General features: G+C 42.4%; 1 protein-coding gene across 1 annotated transcript in view; it reads left to right on the top strand.

Moving 5' to 3' along the window:
- Nucleotides 1–24,812, top strand: part of TNIK (TRAF2 and NCK interacting kinase) — a 318,039-nt gene extending 293,227 nt beyond the window's left edge. The window contains exons 25-33 of the mRNA XM_019532732.1: nucleotides 6,437–6,551; nucleotides 7,320–7,490; nucleotides 8,646–8,789; nucleotides 11,832–11,966; nucleotides 14,544–14,644; nucleotides 16,882–17,031; nucleotides 18,668–18,827; nucleotides 19,625–19,764; nucleotides 22,560–24,812. Of these exons, the coding sequence (XP_019388277.1) occupies nucleotides 6,437–6,551; nucleotides 7,320–7,490; nucleotides 8,646–8,789; nucleotides 11,832–11,966; nucleotides 14,544–14,644; nucleotides 16,882–17,031; nucleotides 18,668–18,827; nucleotides 19,625–19,764; nucleotides 22,560–22,643 (1,200 nt within the window). The 3' untranslated portion in view covers nucleotides 22,644–24,812. The remainder of the gene's footprint in view (nucleotides 1–6,436; nucleotides 6,552–7,319; nucleotides 7,491–8,645; nucleotides 8,790–11,831; nucleotides 11,967–14,543; nucleotides 14,645–16,881; nucleotides 17,032–18,667; nucleotides 18,828–19,624; nucleotides 19,765–22,559) is intronic.
- The last annotated feature ends 281 nt before the right edge of the window (nucleotides 24,813–25,093 follow it).

Genomic DNA, 25,093 nt, shown 5'->3' with positions numbered 1-25,093 from the left:
AGCACCTGGAATAATGGGCCTAACCGAACCATTCCAGAAACTTGTGGAAGTCCAGATATGGGTCTGAACTTAGCACCTTGAGGAGGAATTCTGGTCCCAATGAAGTCATTGACATTACTGAGGCCAAGATTTTATCATATGGCTGATGCCTAATACTTAAAGGTGTCTAAAAATATAGCACATCCTTAACGTTGCATGGGTTTCTGTTCAGGATGCAAGTAACTGCCCTACTATGGAGTGAGGTGGCCAAATGTTCTTTGCATGAGAGAGAAAAAGGGTGTAATAAACTCAAGGCTGTTGGTGATTCTCTGAGGAAAAAATAAGACTTGTTTTTATTTTTAAGACATAGACTAAATGACTTACTGCTTTATTCTGATTTTTTTTAATTATTCAGCTGATTTTATTGGTTCCTTGTTGTTCATCATCATCATTGTCTCATCACTTGGACTTAAACATTTATAAAATGAGAAGAAAAAACGGTCATGCTTTGGCCCAAAATGTTTGGGTATTTGTTTTTTGTTTTTTTGAGTGAAAGAGGAGCCAACTGCTTATGTAAGCAAATCTTTCTTTGATTATTTGAGTCTCCGCTAAAAAAACAGAGCAAGAATTGTGTTTAACTGCATGTGTGTATGGTATAAAATACTAAGAACATCCTGCCAAGGGGCGAAGCTAGTGTTTGTTGAGCTGGACCAGTTGAGAATAGGTGCAAATTGAGTGTTTTGGTTACTGCTCAAAGACTCCCAAATGACTCGTGGTCCCCCTAGCAGTATTCTCCTGTGACAGCAGAGAACTGCACAGATGTCACCACAGCCTTGCCCTGTTTCATGGAGGTGGGCTATCCTACTTCTGTGTGGCTGGAGTAGATTTCACCATTGATGGGAAGGTCATGGGCAGGTATTTGAAGGGTAGCAGTCCTATAGCTAAAGAGAAACAGGATTTTTTTGCCTTACCTCCCCATCACACGTCTATTCTATTTGGCCTCTGCCAAACTCAGGCCGTGTCATAGCGATGACACAGCGTCAGTCATGCTGACTAATGCCAAAGGTAAAGCTGATGGACTGCAGAATGTACCTGTGTTGCGTAGGAAGGGAACTGTAATTACCTAGCTTGCTTTAATGTGAACCCTTTGTCAATCTCTGTTTAGAATTGGATTTCTTTTATGTTTTATTTTGTTCTTTTTTAATTGAGAACAGGTTTGAACCTAGGCAACGTAAGTGACAGGTCAGTAATTATTCCATCTCTGTAGCTGTACAGACCCAGCTGTGTTATGTCAGGGGTAAAGAGATTGGAAGGACCCTAGCATTATCTCATGCTGCAGCTTGGTAAGCTGAGACAGAAGTTTATAAAAGGTTGAACAGGACCTGCAGGAAGATGAGGTCTTAATATTTAAATAACAAATTTGGAAGTTATTAAAATGCCAGCTGCTTAGATGAAGAATAGCTGAGTCTGAGCAAAGAAAGGAAAAGATTGGTGCATGCGAATAGAGGATTTCATCCATCGTAAGTCATGCATTTGAAAGTGCGTTGTTCTTAGTTGGAAATGATCCCTGTAAATATTGAGTTTTCCCTTCTAGAGAAAAGCTGATGCTTCATGGAGAATTTTGAAAAAGACACTCTGCAGAACCAATTTTGCATGCATATATTTATTATAGATGTGTGTGTGCATACCCACAGGCACACACGTACACAAACCCACAGGCACACACGTGTGGCAGGGCACAAGCAGCGCCTCCCACTTTAGGAGGAGCTGGTAGGCTGCGGAGCAGCTGGCAGGTGGACTCAGGCCTAATTGGGCAGTCACCTGACAGGTAGGAGGCCACCTGATTGGAGGAAGGTTGGGCACTTAGGGAGCAGGGCTTGCATTGCAACTGGAGAGCTAAAGGACGAACATCACCCCATCTGAGGACTGCTGCTCTGGTAACACCTGGATGTTAGGGTGGGAACCTTAATGCTGCTGAGACCCTAGGGGGTGGGGAGGGCCTGGGGGTGGGGCCAAGGTCCACTAAGTGGAGCCTGAGGGGTGTAAGGCCCAGAGTCAGGGGCCAGAGTGTGACCAAGTGTGGGGCAGAATGAGCCTGAAGGGCCATGCAGGGTAGGACCTGGGTGGGACCTGAAGGGCAATGTAGAGTAGGACCTGACCAGAGAGTGGGTGACCCAGTGAGGGGTGGGATAGTGTGCCCCAGAGAAGGGGCCAGGGGCCAAGCCCACAGAGTGGGTTCTGAGGCCAGGTTTGGGCTAGAGACCAAGTTAAGCCCAGCAAAGGGGCCAGGGGAATTGTAGGCAATTTTGGATGCCATTTGTGAAGCATGGGACACAGTATTAGGGCGAGTTTGAAGCCATGCATTTTGGCCATAGGCATCAAGGCAACAAACGGACAGCCTCCCACAGGTAAACATCAATTTGTGGTAACATCGAAGGCATGGCAGACGAGCGAGGGCGGGCTGTCCTAGACGGGGCAGGCCAGTGATGTACTCAGCCCCAGGACAGCCCCCTGTTACCATATATTACCTATATAATATAGCCTATATACTTATTTCTTTAGAACTAATTTCCTCAGATTGTTAATTCCCTGTATGGCTCCTAATTATTTTTTACTTTGACAACACAACCAGTTACTATAGAGACAAACAGTGATGTCACAGAAGGTTTTTGGAAATGGATAGAAAGCAACAGAAGAACCATAGGAAGTAAACGGTGGAAACATCTACTAGATTATCTGATTTTTCCCTTTCCAGTGCAGGAATGTGCCCTTCAGTACTTTTCCAGGTACCTTCTCCAGTTAATTTTAAAAATCCTAAGCAAGAAGGCTGCCTTTGTTTCATTCTGGGGTGAATGTTGCCTGGTCAGGCATATCCTCCTGTCAAAAAGTTTCACCTGACACTAGGCCTAAATTTTCTCTTTGTAAATTTCATCTCCTTAGGCTTAATTATATTCTAAATTACCCGCCACAGAGAAACCCTTCAGTTGTTTGTAGGCTGTTAATATATTCCTGACATCTTTTAATCATTCCTTACCAAAGCTTTATATGAGGGTAATAGTTTCTAAGGTGTCTAAATGCCATTGGCTGTCACTAACTAATTCTTGCATCACTTCAGTGCCTTTGAAAATGTTACCCATAAAATTAAAGCCATCATCTCTAGGTTCCAAGTTGTTTTACTTCAGTTATAAGAATTATCATCTTTGTCTTTATATTTATCTAATATAAAATATGCTGTTGTCCTTTGTGGGTGAAGAGGACCACATCTGGGGGGGGGAAGATGGGGAGGGGAGGGGAGAAGAGAAAAGAAATGGGAAAGAAACAGGGTGGGAGAAAGAAGAAGAAAAAAAAAAAAGGAGACATAGAGGGGAAAGAGAGAGGAGGGGGTGGAGGCTAGGTCACGTGGGTACGTAGATGACTTACAAGCTTAATCTTTGCCTTGAACAATCTGCTGCAGCAGGGGCAGGAAAGCAATGAGGACTAAGTACAAGGGGTTTTGTTATCCTGACCACGTGTTTCTTCATTGCTTCTGCTGTGCGTTGCCATCCAAAGGCCAGTGTTTCATTCTGGATTGATGACCTCCAGATTGGATGGTTACGAGTGATTTGCTCCCACAACTCCAGGTTGATGCCCGAACTCTGTAGGGACACCTGTAGGGTATCCTTGTACTACTGCTTTGGTGCACCTTGAGACCGTATGCCATCTGACAGTTTGCCATAGATTTTCTTTGGCAGGCAAGTGTTGGGCATTCTTGGAAGGTGGCCGACCCATCTTAGTTGTACCAGTTTCAGTAGAGCGGGAATACTGGGGAGAGCTGATCTTCTGAGCCACCTCGGTATTAGTAGAAAGATACCAATATAAAATATATTTAGCTATAAAGAGCAGAGATTAGGGAAAATTTGACCAAGCAGAATTGTTTCTAAATAAATACCTTTCAGACTTTACCGAGTTAAACTTTAGGATAGCATTCATTCACTGAACCTTTTGAAAGAGAATTTTATAAGCTGAAATATCTGAATCATAAAAAAACTGCCAAGAACTCTTTCAACTACGTATTCACTTTTGCATTTATTAGTTTAATCCCTCCCCTGTATTCATAAGATCTTGCAGTCTTTCTTAAAACTCCAGCATCTTTCTTAGGGCATGGTAAGATGGTGCTAACCATGGGGAGAAGCATATACTTTTAGCTGAGTGGCTATTTTTTTTAATTCTCACTAAGTGTGATATATCAGTATGCATGCAATGGCCATGCATTTTGCCTTCAGGCATAGATAGCAGATTCGATTCTAGGCCTTAGTAGCTTAAAGGAAATCTGTGCTAAAGAAGAAAACTATGAATTTCTTCTGTGCTGGAAGATTTGACTCTTACTATTGTAACAGCTCTTAATATAGGTCATAAATGTAACATATCCTGAGTAAATACTGTAATAGAAAAATAAGCTGCTCAACTAGGGGAAAACTCATGCCATTACAATTCCCAAGATAAGAGTTTCATTTTGCTGGGGAGAAGGTCTTAGCCTCATTTTCTTGACCTAACAGAGCAGAGGCTTTAAAAAGAAAGCAGTGCAGTGTTAGAACTTTTTTCCAGAAGTGTATCAGCTTCATTATTCCCAGGTTAAATATTATTAGCTTAGAAAATGACCTTTTCATCCCTCTAACTTTAATTTTGCACTTTAATTGAATTCAAACTAAGTAGCCCAGTAAAGTAATCTACCGAGATGTATTATGCAGTTGATAACGTACATAGGAAATAAACAGAGGTTGGTATGGTAAACTGCAAAACAGCCATGGATAAAAACATCTGACCAATTCTATTTATTGTGCATACTTGTACGTCTCGTGTTGTTCTGTCCACTAATTCACTTCTTCCAGGAGTTGGAACTGCTTCTAAGATTTAGGTCTCTGGATTGTCAGCAAAAACCTGCATTAAAAATATTTACTAAAAACATTTACTTCCATCCTAAATGTTTGATTTCTTCCCAGAATTAAAGTAGCCAGGTGCACAAGATGAACAGTATTCAGTCCTGGATCAGGCATGCTTCTAATCTAAGATCTAGTAACTGCACAAGCTAACAGAGCTAGAAATGGGAATTGTATTAGACAGCCACCATGTGCCCCTTTACCAGTATTTTCTTTGTTCTGGCTAATCACAAGATGGTGGCTAGTCAAACTAGCAAAGTTATGCCTCCAAAATATGGCCTAGGTACATTTTAGAAACCTCTAAACATTTTTTCTGTCTCTTCGGGACAGTGCCATGAAATCCTTTTGAGGATGCCACACGACCTTAGCACTGTTAGGTGTGCCAGTGCATAGACACAATTCACACGTTAAACCCAGAGATTGCAAATAGGAATTGCGTAGTGTCAAACCATTCTGACCGATTGTGGTCTTTGCTGAATTCTTTGGAACAGAAGATTGCTCTATTATACTTCCATAGCCATAGAGTGAATGAAAGCTAAGAGGTGGCATTTTCTGAGTAATGGCTTGAGAAACACTGTTTTGAGAAGATACTTACAGTTGAAACTATGCTGATACAGGGAGCTTAGTTTTATGGGTGTACATATACCAAAAATCAGAGTTGCGAAGGGGAGGGAAGTCTTACCTGCCTGGGCTCTCTACACAGTGAAGGCAGCCACTATTGAAGCAGCATCAGCATGAATGGCAGCAGCACCATGGCATGGGCTCCCTGGGAGCTGCCGCTGGTGCCCTGTTCACTCCTCCTTCCCCGAGATATGCTGTTGGGTACAGGAGTGAACCTGTGTGGCAAAGACTTCCAGGAAGGAGAGGAAAGGGGGAAGCACCATTTTGCTTGCCCTCCACCCCTCCAAATACACAGTTGGATGCAGGGCTGTGCCTATAGCCGGGCAGCGTGCCTATAGCCAGGCAGCAGTTGGTGCCGAAGGCTGGTGCCCAGTCCCAGAACTCTGGGTTTGTTTCTTGCTCGTGGGCCCAGGCTCGGCAGGGCAGCGGTGTAAACATGGTGTAAAGTGCTCTCAAACATTTCTGCGCTTTGTTGTCTGTGGTATATGTGATGCACACCAGTTACGCAGCAGTGCAGGCCAGTGCAGTATAAAGTCATCTCTCACCCTTTTTAGAGAGATCCAGCAAAATTAACTGAGGATATCTCTGCTCATGAGCTACTCGGCCAGGCCAGGCTTCTGTCTTTAAACTTTTTACAGCATATTGCCACATGTGCCCTAGTCAGCCCTCATGCTGTGTATTATAGTCCTTTTTTTTTCAAAGTGCTGTACAGGCCTTCGTGGATTTGTTTGCTTATAATGTCTACAGAGATCATTTATTTTTGGAGGGGAAAATGTACATAAAAACCTGATATGATGTAACAGCAGGGAAGAGAGGTTTTGAACAGAAGGCTATGGGGAAGGGTGACTTTTTTGTGAACTAAAGGAAGAACATTGTTATATTCTTTCCTCTGAGCCATTACTCCATTGCTTACTTTATAGTATGGCATGGGAAGTAGCACCAAAGCCTCTTTCACGCCATTTGTGGATACCAGAGTTTACCAGACCTCCCCTACTGATGAAGATGAAGATGAGGATGAAGAGTCTTCTGCTACTGGTAGGAAGCAATGGGGCCAGTATTGGGACCAGTTAAAAAGTGGGCAACATGATTCATATAAGATCAAGATACATAACCCCAAAAAGTTAAAAAGTGGGCAACATGATTCATATAAGATCAAGATTCATATAACCCCAAAAAGTCTGTCAGGCTCCCAAAAGTTCATTTACTTTCTTTTTTGTTACCTTCATTTCCGCTTTCTGTTCGAATCCCAGAAATAGTGAAATGCTATGCAAGGGAACAGGAAGCAGGAAATTGTGAAAAGCTATCCATCCTTCTCTGACTTGAGAGGTCCTTTTGTAGGATCTCATAGAGATTTGTACAGTATTGAAACAGTGCTGTTTCTGCTGTTTATTTTATTTGTATTGCTGTAACAGCGCAGCCCTGGTTGTGGATCTGAACCACTTTGTGCTTGTCACCACAAACACAGAACAAAAAGGCAGACCCCAAAGAGCTTATACTCAAAAATAAACCATGAGACAATGGACTTGCCCAAAGAGACAGAGATGTAGCCCAAGAAAACAGGGCAATAATATTGGTGAATCTGACAGGCTGTGGGCTAAGCATACCATCTCCTCAAGCTTTTCCCAAAAAGTCCATTTCTAACTGAGTTCAGTCATCCCATAAATATGGATCTAGAATCAAACACCATTTGGTTTGTAGGTTCTTTAATATTCATTTTTCCTATATAAAAATGAAACATAACATGAATATTCCTGATTGGTGAAATGACTAGTTGCTTAAAGAGCTACTCTTTCTTTTTTTCAGCATTGTTTACCAGTGAGCTGCTCCGACAAGAACAGGCCAAGCTGAATGAGGCAAGAAAAATCTCTGTGGTAAATGTGAACCCAACAAATATCCGCCCCCACAGCGACACACCAGAGATCCGGAAGTACAAGAAGCGCTTCAATTCAGAAATACTCTGTGCTGCTTTATGGGGTAAACTTGTAACTACCTAATGTCTGTCACAAAGTTGTCTGGAGCCTATGACTGAAAATTTAAATGTGAATATTCTTAACGCTTCCTCATGCAACTGTGCCTCAGTCTGCAGCAGCCTTATGCTACACAATAGGCATGTTGGGCAGTTTATAGTTGATGGATGTTAAGCGATCAGCTGATTTTTATCCTTGAGCACCTGTGTTTGATGTTAAAGCACATGTATTGCCTCTTTTATATGGGTGCATAAAATTGCCTTGTTGCCATTTTAGAGCCGCCGGTTCCAGATTGGTGCTCAAAGGGTGTACAGCCACTCTTGAAAACCTGAGTTTTCCATTTGCAAATGCATTTCACCTTGTATTTGTTTTGTCAGCATAGTGCATCAGCCAGCAGCGTGCACTATGTGCACCTGCCTCCAGTGCTTATTACATTTTTGCAGCAGGATAATAAGAGGCAACATGTAAAATTTACAAAAATGCCAGAATGACTTAAGTGAAAGTCAGTGGGTCTCAAACTTTTTGAAAATGGAACTAGAGCAGGTGACAAGGAGTCAGCAATAGTGACTTCTCCTCGCCATCTGGGATAACATTGGCTAAATCAGTTAAGCTTCTTCACCTGAATCAGAAGGAGGGATAATATCATGTACCCCAACAGAGTAGGATCAGCTCTCAATAATTAAGATTCATTAAATGGTGGTTTTCATGTCCTTGGATGAAACGTTCTATCAAAGTGTAAATTATTACAATAACGCTTTTCATTATAAGAGTGATTGTTCATTGTAAGAGTGATTTTAATGTTTACAGTATTTCCCTATACCTTTCAGGTACATAATCTCTCAGTGATTTTTTGTTGTTGTGTTTACTTCCTTTCTGGGAGTCCAAGGGAGCAGAGAATGAGTCAGAGGAGCTGATCTATGGTCAAATGGGTTTGTAGCATTTGACAAACTAGGCTATATCCTACGAAAGCCTACATCTTTCTGAACAAGTTAGTCTTTAAGATGCCACTGCCTTCTACCTGACTTGAGACTAAGGCAGCTAACCGCCTTTGTCTGAAATGACTTGAAAAACTTGTTGTCTGTGGCAAGCTGTGGATGTGACACTTCAGGCAGCAACAATGGAGCCCTGCTTGAGCTGTCCTATTTGTTTGTTTCATATGCAGGTGTAAACCTATTAGTGGGTACAGAAAATGGTCTAATGCTATTGGATCGAAGTGGACAAGGGAAGGTCTACAACTTAATCAACAGGAGGCGATTTCAGCAGATGGATGTACTAGAAGGACTTAATGTCCTTGTAACAATATCTGGTATGTCTGTCATTTTGTTTTGGAGTTCATTAAACCTTTCTATTTTCATTTTTCTGAGAGCAGTTCAAGCTCAGAAGGAACCTGCTTCACTAGCATCAGAGTAAGAATAACAGGATTAACCTTGAGTTTATTAATACAGAATCAGAGATGTTCAATCTGCAAAACACTTATTGGGCATCTTTGTTCTATCTCATCGCAATTCAGCAGCATTCTCTATATTATATTTTCATTTACTGGAGAGGGAAGATACTACATATAGCCAATTTGCAGCTTGTATTCCTGCAACCAGAAAGAAGTGTAAGATTGTACACCCCGGCCCTGTGAATAAGCTTGATGATAGTGTGATTACTAGGGATCCTGGTTTTCTCATACATTTTCTGATAAGAATTGCAAATTCTGATTTAAAAAACCCCAAATCTTCAATGAAAATGGACTCACGTTCTATTTATATAGGTATCAACTCAACATAATATTTTATTGCTATATTTACAATTATAAAGCAATTTGGAAGCCTACTGGTGCTTCAGTCACTATAATAAAATACATTCTGAGTACTTATAAAATTTGGTATTTGATTTTGGGTTTCTTATCATGGAAAATCAAAGTTCCCCCTGCCCCCTTCACTCACAAGGACACAGGTGCAGGCCCCTCACTCCCAAGCCACAGCCCCCGCAGCCCTGCCAGAGTGGGCTCCTAGCTGCCAGGGCTACAGGGCCGGGGATCTGGGTCTGCAGCCCCCTTCCCCTGCAGCAGAGCCCAGGCTGCAGCTGCTGTCCAGAGGCAGCAGTGGCTGCTGCAGCCCAGGGAACAGAATGGGGATCCCAGCCCCCCCCCCCACAAAACGGGCAGCATGGCTGAGCAGAGCCCCTGGGGGGGGGGGGGGGGTGCAGGTGTGGGTTGCCTGCTATGGACTCGAGCTCCCCACTCTGCAGCCCAGTGGGTGAGACCCAGTGCAGCAGGGCAGAGCAGGGAAGTTCATTGCCACTGCTGGGAACTCTGCACTGCCACAGCGAAGCACCCCCCTGTCCATCTGGCAGCAGCAAGGGGCATAACTTCATGCTGCCACCTCGCTGCTGCTGGGTGAGCAGGGGGCATCTCACCAGGGCAGGGTGGGGCTTGTAGTGGCAAGGAGCTTCCCCGTCCAGCCCTGCTCTGCCTTGCCACGCTGGGTCCCACCCACTGGGCTGCAGAGGCCCTGGGGAGAAGGCAGCAGGGGAGGGAGCCCCCACCCCCAACACATCTGGCAGGAAGCCAGCCCCCCACATGCACATGGTGCCTCCTGCCTGGCAGCCCTCCTCCCATTCTCCCCAACCCCTTGCAGGCTAGAACTCTGCCTGCCTGCAGAGAGCTCCTTGCAAAAATGGAAATTGTGTACGTTTGTCTGTTAAAATGAAAAATCTGCGTTTTTCTCAGTTAATAGGGAAAATCCACGTTGTTTTCTGCTTTTCCATGGGAAATGGAAAACCCAGATCCCTGGTAATTGCATGGCAAGCAGACTGTGCTTTCCTTTTGAATACTTTTCCACCAGTTCTGTGGTGTGTTTAAATTACAAGAGTGCCCAAAAACAGCACTATAACTATAACTCAGTTTTCAACCAGTACCATTCTGTGTTATGATGGTAGTATAAGAGTGATGTTGTAGCCATGATAGTGTAGAAATTGTGAGGCAAGGATTTCTTAGGGTGATATGTTTTATTGAACTAGCCGTGTAGTTGGGATAGGAGCTTTCAGTGGTAAGACCTGACAAAGAATGTCTTGCCTTTCGAAAGCTTCTCTAGCTCTATCCCAACTATACAGCTAGTCCAATAAAAAAAAATCACCTCCTGAAACATGGACACTTACCAACAGCAATCTTAAGGTTTATATCCTACTTAAACTGTGACCACCAGAGGGCATGCTAATTGTGCAAATCTCACAATACATCTATACTCCAGAGCCAGACATGCACACTGAGCATATTGTTACCTCAAATGGTGATAGCTGGCTTGCAAGATTTAAAACTGCAGAGCTGCTTGGAAGACTTTGTGAATGAAGGTGTCAGAAAGATTTAGATGTGGGAGAAGTAAATGAGGACTGTTCATCTGGTGGTGACTGAAATATTATGTAGTGCATGGAAGCTATGATAGGTAGTGATCCTGAGGAAGTTGAGAATGGTAGAGGTTGAAAACAATACCTCTAGGTCCAAAAGCAAGGTCCATTTTGCCTGAGCTGAAAAACAGATCTGTCACCCAAATGCATAAATAGTGTGGTGGCTAGGAGAGCTGGTCAAAATATTTTTGTCAGAGCATTTTTTAAATTCATCAAAAGCACTATATTTTTGTGCAGAAACGTAAGTGTTTCAGTAAAACTTTCAGGGAGGCGCCTTGGTTCCAGAATAGGCTTTCATTTGAGAGACGGAGGCAAACACTACACAGAGGGTTTATACGTGTGCTCCTGGAGTGGGGAGGGAATTAGCTCATTGACCGAGCTTTATTTAAAGCACTTTCACCACTGTTTTTCAGCGTGAGGACACTGACACGTGAGACACTGGAGTCTGCTGGAGTGCAATAATTACCATGCTCCAGCAGACTCAATTGATTACGGTGCACCGGGGTGTCAGAGTAATGCGTCGTGTATTGGGGCAGCCTTGCTGCTTGTATATAGGCACCCATAGTCTGGTGGTTAGGGACCACTGCTGGTACGTGAGAGCCTGCTTTTCCCTCATTTCTTCTTGGCCAGTGAAAAGGTAGTTTTCCAACAGGAGAGAATGGTGTGATCAAGAGACCTTCTGTAGACTGGTATTTCAAGTATGCACCTGTGATGTTGAACACCTAAGTTCTGCTACTTATTCTGGTATGTAAGTGCATTATTTCAATGAAGACACATTTAAAGGTATCAGTTTCGTTCTGATGCATCAAAAATAAAAGAAATTCAAGTAACTCTAGCTCAGGTCATGCTGCTCCATTGTGCAGTATAGACCTACTCTCGAAGAGGCAGGGCACTGCATTAGATTGTAACTACATTGTGTTTTAAGTCTTAATAAGAATTTTAATTTTTCCAATAGGAAAAAAGAACAAACTGCGAGTTTACTACCTTTCATGGTTAAGAAATAGGATTTTACACAATGACCCTGAAGTAGAAAAGAAGCAAGGCTGGATCACTGTGGGGGACTTGGAAGGCTGCATACACTATAAAGTTGGTGAGTGGGACAGGATTTATATATTGTATCTAGCCCCTCTGGAAGATAAATTCAGCATAGTCCATACTACAAATTGTTACGTTTACTCTAGTATTGAAGAAAAAAGAGTAATGCATCAGTAGTCCTGAAGTTGATGGGCAACTGGGTTTGGTCTCTATATGACCCTTAAGGCCTGAATTCCCCATCTGCACTGGTGTAAATTGGGAGTAATGCTACCAAAGTATGTGATGCCTTAGCAGTATAAAACTAGGATAAACAATAGAAGAACAAGGCCCTCAGTTATTAATCTTCCAATTAATCTAAGTCTTGGAAGGACTTGATTCAGTTTTCCTTATTTCTCAACAACTGAAAATTTTGAAGACTGTTCTTGACCCTGGTTTCTTCTAAACTGTGCCAATAGGAGACTTTCTTTCCTTAGGCCCTCTCTACACATTGCCTGTATCATGCAATCATAGGGTTAATTGTGCAATTAATTTAGACTGCATGTGCAAATTAACTATCGCACCGTAAAAAAGTGCACCAGTTATAAAGATGTTGATCAAAAATGTGTACTAACTTTATAGCTGGTTGCTATCCAGCTTTAATTTGCATATGTAGCAGGGTCGGCTGACAAAACTCCCAGATGGAGGGGTGCACCATGCACAGCTGGGGCTGAGTCCTGCAGCTGAGGGGTCTCAGCCATAGCAGCACTGGGCATCTGCAGACTTTAGGTCCCAGTAACACCCTGGGGCTGCTGGGACAGAGACCCACAGCTGTGAACACTGGGTCCCGGCAGCTGTGGAGCACGGCTGCAATCTTCGGGTCCTGAGCACGCACCACCACCATAGGAACCTGCTTCTTGCCAGTGCAGGGGGAGCTTGGGATTGGGTGCTTCCTGCACAGCCAGTAAGGTTCAATGGGTTCTAATGCATGATCCCACAATCTTGCTTCCTGCCATGCACATGGCATTGTGTAGATCACACATTAGATACCATTGTGCCTTTACCTGCACATCTAGGGGACCCTTAATTACACATAGGCTGGAGACAGACACTATACATAAACTGGTGTAAGTGATCAGAAACTGGTTTAAACCTGTAACAGAACAGGTTATGTTCAGTGCACATAAACCAGTTGGAAAATGGCTGAAACCAGTTTGAGATAAACCTGGTTGAATGTAGTATCAGACTTAACTGATTTGGGTCAAACCGGTTTATGCAATGTCTGTCCCAGATCCCTTGCTGGTTTAAGTCAAATCAGACATCCCCAGCATCCTGGCATTCTCTCTGGGCTGGGTGGGGCTCTCTGCTCCACACAGCACTAGCCTCTCCCCTCTGCTCCCTGGCTTGAGCTTGGCACAGACTGCAGGCATCCCTGCTCCCCCTTCCTCTCCCTGTCCCCTCTGCCTTACAGACACCTCTCAGCATTAGCTAGCAGACTACATGCTGGCTACCATCCGTGCCGTGGCAAACAGGACAAAGGCAGAATCAACAGGTAGCTGGTAATGTCCCTCTGTTGTTTTCTTAATGGGGTGATGAACACTGTTATCAATTCCCTACTGGGCTGGTCAGAAGTGGGGCACCCCTTTGTAATCAAAGTGTCTTGCTGGGGCCTGGCCACGCCCCCCTCAGCTCAGCACTTTAGGAGGGAAGGGAGGGTTGTGCTAGGACCCCCCCAGCTTCTAGCCTGAGCCACTGCAGGCATGTGCCTGCATGTCTGGCATGTCTGTGCAGTTAGAGTGATTTAGCCAGGTTAGACTAACCTGCAAAGATTGAATCGATTCAGGCTCAGGCTGTTTGAATATCTGTCTTTAGCCATATTGAGCAGTTCAAGTTACCACCTGTCAGCACCTGGTAGTACTCCACTCTTCTGATGGGAATACCAGCATTGCCACACCAAAACTAACTAATAAACCGTGTAGTCTAAAATCCTGTCTTTGATGCTAGGTGCTTTGCATGATGATTTAAAACTTGTACCAGTATACAGTTGACTCCGTGCTCTTCCTAAACTTAGCTAGCAAATGGTGACCAACCTATGTATGCTATGAAGCATAAACACAAATGCCCCTTGAAATGTGATGCTGACTATTGTAACAACAGGTAGTAATTTAAATAAATGAATGAATGAATGAGCTGCTGCTTTCACAGTCCACAGTTCAGGAAGATTTAGTTTGATGGAAGTTTTTGAAAGAGAACTTTCTTAAAATATGTTATTATTAAATGATCTCTCCCTTTTAAATATGATTAACCTCAGATTAATTACCAGAGAAAGGTATCAAACTGTGTTTTTTGTTCTATAGTCTTACATCTGGCTTAATCAAGAAAAAAATGATTTTTCCCCTTTTATTTTTAGGTACTATTTGGCCTGACAGAATTCCAATTCACAAATAGTATTTTGAAAACAACTACAGGAATTGCGAAGGTGGTGGGGGGAATTCAGTATGCCACAGTAATAGTTAAACTTTAGATTCATCTGTATGTATCAGATGGAAACTTCTCTATTGGGAAGATAGCCTCAGAAGCCCTTCTTTGAGATACGTTGTTCAATCTTGCTTTAATTAAATGGATATTTTAAAAATCAGTTTTATTTTATTTTTAGTGAAATATGAAAGAATCAAGTTCTTGGTGATTGCCTTAAAGAATGCTGTAGAGATATATGCCTGGGCTCCTAAACCATATCACAAGTTTATGGCATTTAAGGTATGTTTAAAAAATTCTCCATAATTATAAAATGATTGGAATATAGTTATTATGCCGATTTATGCGTATTTATACGTCTTTTAGTTGTAGTCCACAGGCTTCTTACCAGGTCAGGGCAAGGAGAGGCAGCTCACTTATTTAATGATGTAATGAACCGACTAAAACATTACCTGGCAGATGTCTTAATGATATAACTCTTCCATGCTTCAGGCAAACAAAAGGATTCTTTGAGAACTGAGATATTGTATTTACTTGCCTTTGCAATTATAAATAAAAAATCATGGATTAAAGGTGCAAGATAAAGAGCTAAGAATCATTAGCACTTACTTGTGCTTAGTGGGTTTTTTTTTTTTGCTCAGTAGTTTGGCCATCTTACTTCTCAACTATTAATTTTGTCCTACAGATTAAATAAATTAGTTAATTTACCACTAATTTTTGTTTTTAATAATAATAATACAGTTTTGCATTTTAAGAAGTTTGTTTCCCCAATACAAATTTTATCTCGGTGTATAAAAATCCATATTAGAGGCCACCTTTTTTTTTTTTTTTAATCTCCTACCCCACAAGTTTTTTTTCACTGGTCTTTCATACATTGCTATCTGAACTTTAAAGCACTTTTCATGTTTGGATCTGTGCAAACACTATCTGCAAGGGAACAGCAAGTTCAGAGAATTTTTCATGCTCAGGGTCGGGCAGTTTGCACCCATCTACTGTAGGTGGCTCATTTAGGACAGGGTCATAGTATTCTTCCCTGAGCAAAGCCCAGCATAAGTGGGCTTCTTGCAAAGAATAAACCAGAATTGTAATGGGACAGGTTCTCCCCACACTTCAGGAGAGATATGAAGTTCCTGATTAGTTCAGTAGCCACTTTGCCAGTCTATGGGCTAAATAGTGTCCACCACCTTTCCTGGAACTATGCAAATAAAAAGCATCCTTGGGGGGGTGCAGTACAAAGCCCTTTTCTCTCCACCTTGGTTACTTTGCCTGCACCCTACTACAGGAGATGCATGGCATGGAGTTTCATAGTTTCTAGGGTCGGAAGGGACCTGAACAGATCAAGTCCGACCCCCTGCCCTGGGCAGGAACAAGTGCTGGGATCATAATACCCCAGTTAGATATCTGTCCAGCCTCCTCTTGAAGACCCCCAAGGCAGCAGAGAGCACCACCTCCCTTGGGAGTCCATTCCAGAGCCTGGCAGCCCTAACCGTGAAGTAATGTCTCCTGATATTGAGCCTGAGGCTGCTCTCAATCAATTTGTGGCTGTTATTCCTTGTTATACCAGGTGGTGCCCGGGGGAACAGAGCCTCACCTATTTTCTGCAGGTCCCCCTGGTGAGCTTATAGACTGTCACCAGATCCCCCTCTCAGTCTTTTCTTGTGGAGGCTGAATGGATTCAGTGATGGCTGGGGCCCGAGGAAACTGGAAATAAAACTAAGAGACCCTGTTTAAAGGACTAAATTCTAGAGCTTTTCTGAGGCACCTGTCAAAATGAAGGGACAGCAAGGGATGAGATTTGTTCAAGCCATAAGAAGAAAAGACAGAACATGAACTTATGGTGTCCTTGTGACTTATGGGGTTTTGTGACTTCAGGACCTCCAAATAGCCCTTGCCCATACTACCCTGTGCAGACTATTTGTACTTCTAGCACGACTATACCACAACGTAAGAGTGAGAGCTAACTGTTTTAAAACCCCAGTACAGGCAGAGTTTAGCTGTACTTTTGTGCTGTCTATGTGGGCATTTTAGGGTATTGTATCCCTAAGTTTGAAAAGCCCCTCTGCGAGGAAAAGACGAGGGATATGTATGGGACATATATTCTGAAGGTGAGGGAGGTGGTAGAGGAGTGTGACAGTCTTTGTATGGAGACGCACAGGCTTTCAAGCTTGTTCTGTATCTGAATCCCTATTTATAGCGTCTGCATGGCAAAATGCAGCATTTATGTAACATGTCAGACAGCCTGATGGTTACTTAAAAAGGCAAGGAAAAACATTAGAGCAGAACTTCACGGCTTCTTGTAAGATATATTGTTATAAAAAGAGCTGCAATAGCAAATCTGCTTAGACAGCTAAAGTGACCAAGAAATACTACTCCCCTTCCCAGGCATCTGAGATTAAAATAGGAATAGAACTAATGATACACTTAATAAGAGACAAATTCAAGGCAATATATTTCTATAACTGTAGCAAGCTGCCAGCATGGGGATCTGTTTGTGAAGTTGACTGAAGGGATTTTAAAAGTCTTTTGCAGATCTCCAGCACAAACCGTTGCTTGTTGATCTCACAGTGGAGGAGGGTCAAAGATTAAAGGTTATCTTTGGATCACACACTGGTTTCCATGTGATTGATGTGGATTCGGGGAACTCTTACGATATCTATATTCCATCTCATGTGAGTATATGAAAAAGCAATTTTACTGCATGACTAGCAGGACGCAGGTTTCCAGACAGTCTGGGAAGTAGTGTCAAGTGCTGGAAATGCTGATAACTTGCTGTACTTAGATGAATGAGGCAGGGAGATTCACTGCACCTCTAGTAAGGATTTGTTGCGCCATCTAACAACATGGCATCCCAAGTGTTTGGGTGTCCAGAGTGTGGCACCCTTCAGTGGGGTCCCAAATCCCATCTCTTCTGCTTTGCCCCTTTGTAGTATAATTTTCCTGAGCAAGTGCAACTGGGTTAGGCTATGGAGCCTTTACAAAATAACCTCAGAGTTCAGAATGTCCTGCAGGATTAACAGATAGAAACGGAACTTGAGCAAGAGAAGTTATGAGGAAACTAATCATTTCATAGTTTCATAGTAGATAGGGTCAGGAGGGACCTGAACAGAGATTTCTGCCACAAGCAGGAATGAATGCTGGGCTCACAAGACCCTGGACAAGTGATCATCTAACCCCTTGAATTTGGCGGCGGTAGGGGCGAGGACCACTTCCCTGGGAAGCTGGTTCCAGATTTTGGCCACCCTAACTAAAAAATTGCCTTCTGACCTCTGACCTAAACCTATTCTCCATCAACTTATTACCATTGTTCCTCATCACCCCAGGTGGTGCTGGGGAGAAAAGGGCTCTACCTATCTGCTGTTGACCTCCCTTGATGAGTTGGTAGGCAGCCACCAGGTCCCCCCTTAGCCTCCTCTTGCTGAGGCTGAACAGGTTTAGGTCCCTCAGTCTCTCCTTGAGGCCTGTCCTTCTGCCCTCTCACCAAGTGGGTGGCCCTCCTCTAAACCCTCTCCAGGCTGGCCACGTCCTTTTTGAAGTGCAGCGCCCAGTTCTATGGAAACCTACAGCCAGACTTTCCTGAACTCTACTAATGTTCGTTCAGTTCATTTCAACTACATTGGTTTAAGCATGTATTATTGACAAGGCAATGGTTTAAGTTTCATTTGGTTTCAGCCTGGTTTAGTTCCACTTCAAGCTGTTAGGGCAAACTGTATGAGAAACTGTATAGATGAACTTGTGTTTTAAATCTGCAAAAGATTTGTCAGGTCTGATCAGACCAATGGCCAGCCTTAGAGAGTGTCCTGTCTTGTACTTGAGTGGGAGACGGAAGAGGCACAGACGTGTAGCTTAGGATGATTATATTGTTTTAGCCACTGAAGAAAAGACGTGTCAGGGGAGTTGCTGCATCCTAGTTTCTGTCCTTTTTCCAAGTGTAATTATTCAAGAAACAAAACCATTTTCTCCCCAGTTCTGTACACAATATTCTTTATTTCTGCTCCTCTGTAATTTGAACATAAGGTATATTTATCAGTCAATTGCAGTTGGTTTGTATTGCTCTCAAATGTCAGCCACCGTTTTTTGGGGTGTATGTGAATGTTGCTGTCTCCTTGTAATTGCTGAAGCTGTTTCCCTTTGACACTTGAGACATTTTGATGATGGGGTAAATATGACAAATTACTCTTTTTTAAGCCTGTGCTTTAAATGTCTGTGCATAGTTGTTTAATGTCTGTGTACTGGGCTTTGGGGTTTTTTAAGGCTCTTATTCCCAATTCAATTTCATACTGATTCTTTGTTTTATTTTTACCTCAGATTCAGGGCAATATTACTCCTCACGCCATCGTCATCCTGCCTAAAACAGATGGGATGGAGATGCTTGTGTGCTATGAGGATGAAGGGGTGTATGTGAACACCTATGGACGAATAACTAAAGATGTGGTGCTCCAGTGGGGAGAAATGCCAACTTCTGTGGGTAGGTTAATCATTCTACCTCATCATAGGCAAATGAAAAGCAAGATGAGAGATCAAGGGAGCCATGGGGTCATTTGAACACCAGTCTAAAATATTCTTCTCCAGTCAGACAAAGGACATGTATATGCATTCATGGCTTGGTCCTGCACCATTAGACTCCTGGTTTAAAGCACTGTGGTCTAGTAGATAGGGCACAAGACGGGGACTCATAAGAAGCTGGGTTCTCCTTCTGATGCTGCCATTGTCCTGCTGTGTAACCTTGGGCAAGTTGCTTCCCCTTGCAATCTCACTTCCCCCATCCATAAAATGGGGGTAATGATGCTGACTTATTAAAAGGCAATAAGATTTATGAAAAACACTGTCCAAGAACTATTGCTGTTGAGTGCCTTCTCTCAATGTGGCTGGCTTTCCCCACCCCTGGTGAGCATATTGCTATGTGGTTCCTCTAGACCAGTGATTCTCAACCAGGATGCTATGGCAAAGCTGTGCAAACATGATTCACCAGCTAAACCCAGAAATTTCAAATAGGAATCCATAGTATTAAAAACATTCTGCCTTGTGGTGGTCTTGCTGAGTTCTTTGCAACAGAAGAATTGCTCTTTTGTTTTTCTTTTAGTCCAAAAACAAGTGAAAACTAAGAGTTGACATTTCCCAAGGGGTGCCTCAAACCTTAAAAGGTTGAGAACCACTGCTCTAGATGATCTGTGAGCAAGACTGGGGAGAACTGCTTTGCTCATTTTTGTAATTTCTAGGACAGCAAATGTTTTTAATGCAGTTGTTGGAAATTCCTTTTGACAGCCTACATTCATTCCAATCAAATCATGGGCTGGGGAGAGAAAGCTATTGAGATCCGTTCAGTGGAGACAGGACATTTGGATGGAGTATTTATGCACAAACGAGCCCAAAGGTTAAAGTTTCTATGTGAGAGGAATGATAAGGTAAGTCCACTCCAAAGCCTGCATCATCAGTGTGTTATGTTTTTTAAGATCCAGCCAGCTACCTTGAGACCTTAGGTCACATTTTATATTGAGGTTAATAAGTAATTAATTTGAAGGTCTTTTAATAAAACACCACCCACAGCCTACTCAAAGTCATTCTTTTAGGTAGATATGGCTTCCTGCCAGGAATGGGAAGAGAGGGACCGGCATTGATTTAGTCTGAATTTCTCCCAAGGGTGAATGATAAAGCAAATGGAAGTGTCAGCTTGGAATACAGCGGGACTATTTACTAATCTTTAATCAACCAAAGCAGATCAATTGTATTTCTGTACACAAAATTTATTATAGTGATTTTTCTATGCAACCCATCCCCCATCCATCATAGTAGAAATGCTTGAAACTAATAGTCCAGTACAAGCTGCCCCACCTAAGTAACTGGACTCTGAAATATCATACCATCACAAATCATCTCCTTTAAATCAGTTTAGAGTCTTTTCAGGTCAGTGTCAATCCCACACTAACACAACACTGAAAGTGTGTTCTTTGCTTTGCAAAGCCAAGTGTGCAAAAGTTGGAAATGCCAAAAGAAAGGTTGCCTCTGTCCACATTGTCAGAAGTCCTTAAATACATGGTAACATACTAGTTTTTTATCCAGAACCCCTGCCTCATTCACTGCACAAAATGAATTTGTTCTGGGGATGAATCAGGGCTGTGTACTAAAGGAGGCTCCTGTCTTTAGGGCCCCCACCTCATTTGCAGAAATTGGAAGGTCTGTAGTGAATGAGCTAATGGACTGCAGAAAGAGAGAGGATACTGTGAGGGTGAAGGCAAATAAGTTCTGCCCTGGAGAACTGGTTCTGTGCCTGCTTCTGCCACAGAGTTCATTTATGATGCTGGTCAAGTCACATAAGCCCAGCTTTTCACAGATGGTCCCAGTAATGGGTTCTGCATTTCCTCAGTGCCCAACCTATTACCTTAGGGGATGGTTTACAACAGTCCTGAGCAGTTGCGGTGTAGTTGAATTAATTCTCACGAATCAGGCCAAGGGGTCTCAAAATGGACATCCCAAATTAGTGGAAGCTTTTCACCTTTAATCTCTCTATGAGTCAATTCTTCACCTGTAAAATGAGGATAATGCATAATCCCTTTCTTCACGAGAGTTGTGAAGATCAGTGAGCTTTTATGAAGCACTTGAATTCCATTACAATGAAAGTCCTAGAAACATCCATGAAGAAATTCATTATTCTGTCTTCGGAGGAGATAGCCCAAGGGTCCCGTTGAAAACTGAGGAGGTTTGTTAAGGGCATACCATCAGTCTCAGACACGGACTGAGGTGGGGAGACTGGAGAAAAGGTCATCCATAATCATGTTGCTAAAGAATTTTTCATAATGCCTACATGCAAGAGTGACACAGTAAGGTTAAACAGGTTATCTCTGATTCTGGCATTTCCTAATTTTTCAATTATTTGATGTTGCAATCTTGATAATGTCCCTTCAACGTTTTTTCCAGCCATAATTTCTTGCGTGTTTTAAAATCAAACTGAATATACTCCAGCAACTCCCTCATATGACATAACATCAACACCCAGTGGATTGTGAGCAGAGTTGAACTGTTTAGACCCAGCACGGACATATTTTCCACCTGGTGGGGATGGTAGATGCTAATTGGTCTACACACAGGTTGCTCCCCCCCCTGGAGCTTATAACGTGGTCAAATTTGGGTGGACTTCCACAAGGACTGCAAAAAGGCACATCCTTGACACACATGCCACCTCCTTGTCAAATTTCTAGACTCTTCTGTAAAACATACAGGTGGCAGATAAGGACACCAGGTTTCTGTATCCTAGCAAAACAATCTAATTTGCCATAGTCTCATTCGCAAAAATAGTTGAACCATTGGTATTGGTCTACCCACCCTCTCCAAAATATTTAGCATAATTCAAGCTAAGGCAGTCAACTACCAAGTAAAGCACTGACCAAATGGTTAAAATCTAGTTACAAACAACAGAAAACAAAGCCGTATAAAGGGAACTGCTGAGCAGCCTTGTTAATAGGGACACTACCTGCCCTTTCTGTACTAAAAGTTGTATTTTTGCATTTCCCTCACCCTGGTATTGATGGGAAATCAGGAATGCCCCAACATTTTTTTTCACCCCATACATCAATTATATTCTGGCTCCTTGGGTCAGTCTTCACTGGCTTTGATTTTGCTTAGAACACAGCCAATGTCAGTTCACCGCAGAAGCAAATCGCCTTCCAGATTTCCTTTGACATTAACAATGGCTCTCTGTTGCCGTCTGATACTAGTTTCTCTACACTGTCATTTAAGGTTGTCCATCTGCATACCAAAAATATATAGGGATGAGTAGTGTCACCTACTTAGAGGGACTGTATTAAACCTCAGGCTGAGACAAATCCATTGTAAAATTTGATCGCCCTCTTGAGAAAACCAGCAACGTGTGAGGGTCAAGTATGGCACTGAAGAGACTGTATTCAATGTAAGTGATAAATAAAGATAAGCAAGATAATAAATAAAAGCTGGCCAGACTTCCTTAGAAATCAGGTGTCCTGTCTCTGTTTGGCTCTCCTAAGCAAATACATTGAAGAAAAATTGAAAATGCCTGAGGAGACTAGTTTTGGAAGTGGGGACCTTCCATCTCGAGGTTGCTGGTTTGTTGCTCATCCTGTGTGACTCCAAGAAAACTGATGGTTGGCAGAAATGAAATGAGTGACAAAATGGTCGCATGGTGGCAGTCAGAAAATCAGCTGTTTTATTCCCCCCCCCCCCCAAACAGGTATTTTTTGCATCGGTGAGATCTGGAGGAAGTAGCCAAGTTTTTTTCATGACCCTCAACAGAAATTCCATGATGAACTGGTAACAGAAGAGCACTTGGCACTTATCTTCATGGCATTATTTCTAGTTTAAAGGACATTAAACATGTGGACTAACACTCTAGAGGCAGATGTGGAAGGCCTTGTGGATCACACCGTCCCCTACACACTCTTACACAATACAGAACACCTTCATCGTTGCAGTCCGGTGATAGAGAGAGAGAGAAGATTTACTGGAGATCCCAAGAATGCAACACTGTGTTTGGTCAGAAATGGACATATTGCACTTGGAACTGGGGAAATGAACCTCTTGAGGTCTCCTGATTAAGCTGTGTTATAGTGGGTTATGATTTTTTTTTTTTTTTTTTTGTCCCCATGCTTTGTAAGAATGGGGAAGGAAATGGTGTCAAAAAGTCTGTTTTTAATTCTGTCTGCCTGCTAGCATCAAATATATAGTATGTTGTAAAGTTACCAATTAAAACTGGTGAGAGACAGCACAATAAATGTACCTTTTATCTTAGTGATGAAGGCCATAACCGTATAGCTGGGTAATTTTAGAAATCTTTTGCCTTCACCAACATTTACATGTTGCTTTTGGCAGCAACAGCTTAACAGATTTTTAAAGAAGAAAAAATAATAGTTTTTTCCCCTCTTTTGGGAAATGGATTTTAAATGGCTAAGCTACTAGCCTTAGACTAATAAAATCAACTACCATTTTTGTCAGTCTGTCAGTCCATATTTGTATATGGAACTTCACATAATGGTGTGTGTTGATAGGGACAGTAGTGCCATTTGTTGTTACTCCGGAAGACAGTGGGAGGGAGTATTTGCATATCTTCCCCTCTGCTACGTTGTGCAAGAGGGTAGGGCAAAAGACTGGAGTGGAACATGAGGCTGTGGGATGGGAATGGTGACCAAACTTTACGGAGGGATGGGCAGAGCCATTGGGATGACAGGGCTTCTAACTTTAGGTCCAGTCGCACTAAGGTCTTAAGAAGGTTCGGTCAGCTGCATGGTCAGATCTGCCACGAAAGTAGGCTCCTGTGAGAGTCTGAATTTTCAAGACTCCCACTGATCGCAAAAGGAGTGGAGTGTGTTTAGCTCTTTGAACGATTGTTTTTTGTGAAAAGATGGTTTCTGTTGACCTTGTCGCATGAGCCCATTCTCTAGATTCCAACACTGAGATGGACAAGTCAGAAACTTCTGAGAGGCCTGCGTCCCCTTAGCGCAGGGGAAAGAGGGAATGAGCTAGTAACCCAATTTGAGGAGGTGTATTACTGGAAATGGACTGTGAAGAGCTTAAAGACTAGAGTTTCTTTGGCCAAGATTCTGAAATCACTTTCTGCCCCATCCGCTCCCTATGAATTACCCAACATACAGTGAAAGATAACATCTGTGCAGAAATATGTGTGTATTTAGTTCAGGTTGAATTGTGTCCTTATAATCTCTGCTCAATTGATTTAAGTTTTAAGTGAGTATCTGGGATTATTTTTTCAATAGCTGCAAGCATGGCCGCCTGTGGTATTAGGGTGTTGCATAACGAGATCTGTGTTGCTGTTTTTAACCTACCTCGTTTTGTTTTTTTCATTTAGCTGTTCATCACAGCACTGTTGCCTTCAGGGACATATAGAGAACTCAGCTGGCAATCTCCAGTGTATTTAATAATAAGGAATTTTTAAAAAAATTAAGTCAACAGTAGTTGGCTAAATTTTAATCCTTCATTAATTGGGGTGGGGGTGGAATCCATCACTGAGCCAGTCTCTGCTGTACAGTAACAGACTACACAAAACCGTTATTGTACTGGTAGGTACCAGTTTGGTTTAAAGTCATTTTAAATGGCCAGTGAACAAAATAAAAACCTAAAACCCAAAGCAAACAAAGGTTGAGAACCCCTTTCCCCCTCCCATCCCACCTCAGTCCCCTTCCTAGGGGTTGGGGCCCCTGTGAAATAATGCAGGGAACAGATTGCTGGAGTTCCAGTTAGCGCACCACAACACTCCAATATGCATGGAAAGATATATAGATATCTTTTAAATATCTGTCTATATCTGTAAAGGAAATTCACGAGGTGCAGATTTGTGCACATATAAATAATAGGAGAATGTGCGCACCCTGTTCGTAGGGGTGGTTGTTCGAGTGAAATAAAAAACCAAACGGATTTACACATGAAATATAGTTTACTTGATGACATAGATATGGGGAAATAAAAAATAAGATAAGAAGAAAAATAAAGATATGAATGAAAATAATAAAAGTAAAACATTTTTAAAATATTGGGGAAAAAACTCAAATTTAGAAAAATGTGTAAAATACGTGTAAAAATGAAATTAATGTAAGTAATGAAATGACAATTAAATTACCTAAATTAATTAAACCGCACCACACAATCATCTGTACATACTAGCTTGCTGTGTGCTATAGGCACCCCCTGCTGTAAAATAGCATGAAGACCTCAGCAGGGTAGATCGTTATGTGGTGCCCCTTGCAGTAATTTACT

Source organism: Crocodylus porosus, unplaced genomic scaffold (assembly GCF_001723895.1).
Source record: "Crocodylus porosus isolate Cpor-Errol unplaced genomic scaffold, CroPor_comp1, whole genome shotgun sequence".
Lineage (NCBI taxonomy): Eukaryota > Metazoa > Chordata > Crocodylia > Crocodylidae > Crocodylus > Crocodylus porosus.
Note: the sequence above shows the minus strand (reverse complement) of the source record. Positions and strands in the feature narration are given on the sequence as shown.